This window comes from Engraulis encrasicolus, chromosome 18, assembly GCF_034702125.1.
Source record: "Engraulis encrasicolus isolate BLACKSEA-1 chromosome 18, IST_EnEncr_1.0, whole genome shotgun sequence".
Lineage (NCBI taxonomy): Eukaryota > Metazoa > Chordata > Actinopteri > Clupeiformes > Engraulidae > Engraulis > Engraulis encrasicolus.
The window spans coordinates 32,481,544-32,484,043 of record NC_085874.1 but is presented as its reverse complement, the minus strand read 5'-3'; the positions used below and the strand labels follow the sequence as shown (position 1 = coordinate 32,484,043).

The following is a 2,500-nucleotide window of genomic DNA, read 5'->3' as shown; positions in this document are numbered from 1 at the left end:
ACACACACACACACACACACATACACACACACACACACACACACACACACACACACACACACACACACACAGATGCATGTGAGTATGTAAGAGGACAATCATCTGCATGCAATCACTAATAGAGTTTTGTATGAGTAGAATACTTATAGAAGGGCCTTTAGACATCTTAAATGTCCCCTTTGATTGATGTGCTGACTAAAAGAGTGGCCTCTGTGCACGCTCATGTGTGTGTGTGTGCGTGTGCACTCACCGTGCGTGTGTAAGATGAGAGGGAGACAGAGCATATGTACTTTATATGGAAGTACTGTATACTGTATGTGCATGTGTATTTATGTATTTGTGTGTGTGTGTGTGTGTGTGTGTGTGTGTGTGTGTGTGTGTGTGTGTGTGTGTGTGTGTGTGTGTGTGTGTGTGTGTGTGTGTGTGTGTGTGTGTGTGTGTGTGTGTGTGTGTGTGTACTGTATATAAAGAGTGTATTGGAGCTAGACTCTCTGACAGCTTTAGGGAATCTCCCATAAAGAGTGTGTCTGTGCGGCGCTCTAAAAAGCCCCAAGGGACAGTAAACTTCTGAGGAACTCAATAAAAGACCTGCAGTCTGCTGAAGTGGCCCAGAACTCAGACTGTCTTTCTCTTTTTCCTCTCTCTCTCTCTCGCACTCTCTCTCTCTCTCTCTCTCTCTCTCTCTCTTTTTCCTCTCTCTCTCTCTCGCACTCTCTCTCTCTCTCTCTCTCTCTCTCTCTCTCGTTTTTCTTCTTTCTTTTTTCGTTTTCTGCCTTTCTTTCTCTCACCCTCTGTGTTTTTCGTCTCTCAACATATCCCTTCCTTTGTGCCCTCCCTCTGTTTCTCAGTTTCAGTATGGTGGAGTGTTTTACTGTACAAAAAAAATAAAAGCACGAAAACACTTTTCTAAAACACACAATCTAGGAACACCAAGAGGACCCTGAAGGAATAAAGTTATAATACTCTTGGGGGCATCCTGTGCTTTCAACCCTGAATGTGTTAGAGTCGTTCCCTTATTTATGCATTCTTGTGGCGTTATGTGTCTGCAAAGGAGGCAACAGTCTGCTGTTTGGTTTGCCCATGTACTGTACGTGCGTGTTTGGTTGTGTTATTGGTTGGTTGCCACAAGTAGTCCTACAATATTTGTGCTGCCTCTATACAAAACCATTACAAGCAGTATTGTATTTGCAAGTGTGATAGTATATGGGTGTTTATTATAAATGTATCCAGTTGTATGAACCGCTCAGCCAGCTTTTTTGTTTTGGGCAGGAGTAGCCACCCTATACATGGGTTCACCGTGTTTATAAACACGATGTTGTGAGGAGGGGCAAGACACTGGCAGCCAACCACATGAGCAATTTCTTTGACCGACAGCGATTTCCAACAATCAGAGGTTGAGTTGTGCGCAGCTAAGTGTCGCACCGCCAGGAGAAAACAAAAATTAAGTCCCCATGTACATGTATATGGCGTTGTGGAGAAATTAAGTACCTGCCTTATATGATGTATGCTTGTTATGTGTGGTAATTTCCACCTTATAATGGCATTTGTATTGAACTGTTTTGTGTGTTCTGTGCAGGAGTACCCGTCCTACACGGCGTTCGGACAGAACCAGTACGCCCAGTATTACTCTGCCTCCTCCTATGGACCCTACGTGACGTCCAACAGCTCAGTGGACGGCACCGGCTCCGTCTCCACCTATCAGCTGCAAGATCCCGCCCCCGTCATGACGGGACAGGCTGCAGAGCTCCACCCAGGTAAGCTTAAGCCAATCAGCAGTCTCTTGCTTTGTCTTTCTCTTTGCTCTCTTTCGTTGATCTCTCTCTCTCTCTCCCCCTCTCTCTCTCTCTCTCTCTCTCTCTCTCTCTCTCTCTCTCTCTCTCTCTCTCTCTAGTCATTCTTTTATTCTCTGTCTCTTGTTTCTTTGGATCATGACTATTGGATTGGAAGGGGGGGGACGTCCTATCAACAAATGACCTTAGGCTAAACTCGTAGTGGTGCTTTAAGAGGAATAAATCAAACCCTATTTTCATCAAGCAATGGAGCTGTATATCCAGATCGCGGTGATAAAGACGAGCGTGACGAGGCCATTTTGTAAGACAGATGCTGTTTTCCTACCCTCGCAGCACTCGCTGGCAGCTGGCGCTGTCTAAACGGGTTATCTCAAAGAGAGGCTGCACTGAGAGAGAGAGAGAGAGGGAGGGAGGGAGGGAGAGAGAAAGAGAAAGAGAGAGAGAGGGAGTGAGAGAGTAGGACTGGGAAACCTTTCCCAGACCCTACTCCTCGAGTCAGGGGCCCAACGGGCAACACAAGCCACCGCTTGGGGCCCCATAGGCCACTACAGGGTCTTGGAGGGATGACAGCACTGCACACCACAGCAGTAGTGGGAATTGAGTTTTCAACAGGAACGGGGGCGAAGCTATACTGTAGTGGGAACGAGCAGGGCACTTTCCCCTGGGCCCAGGGCCCTTCCGTTTTGATAGTTGGGACCCTATTATGAGCT

General features: G+C 46.8%; 1 protein-coding gene across 9 annotated transcripts in view; it reads left to right on the top strand.

The window, feature by feature from the left end:
* The window catches only part of eya4 (EYA transcriptional coactivator and phosphatase 4), a 111,820-nt gene that overhangs the window by 82,235 nt on the left and 27,085 nt on the right, over nucleotides 1-2,500 (top strand). For all 9 annotated transcript variants that reach the window (XM_063223452.1, XM_063223453.1, XM_063223451.1 and 6 more), the window contains one exon: nucleotides 1,577-1,754. In XM_063223452.1, coding sequence (XP_063079522.1) covers nucleotides 1,577-1,754 — 178 coding nt within the window. The remainder of the gene's footprint in view (nucleotides 1-1,576; nucleotides 1,755-2,500) is intronic.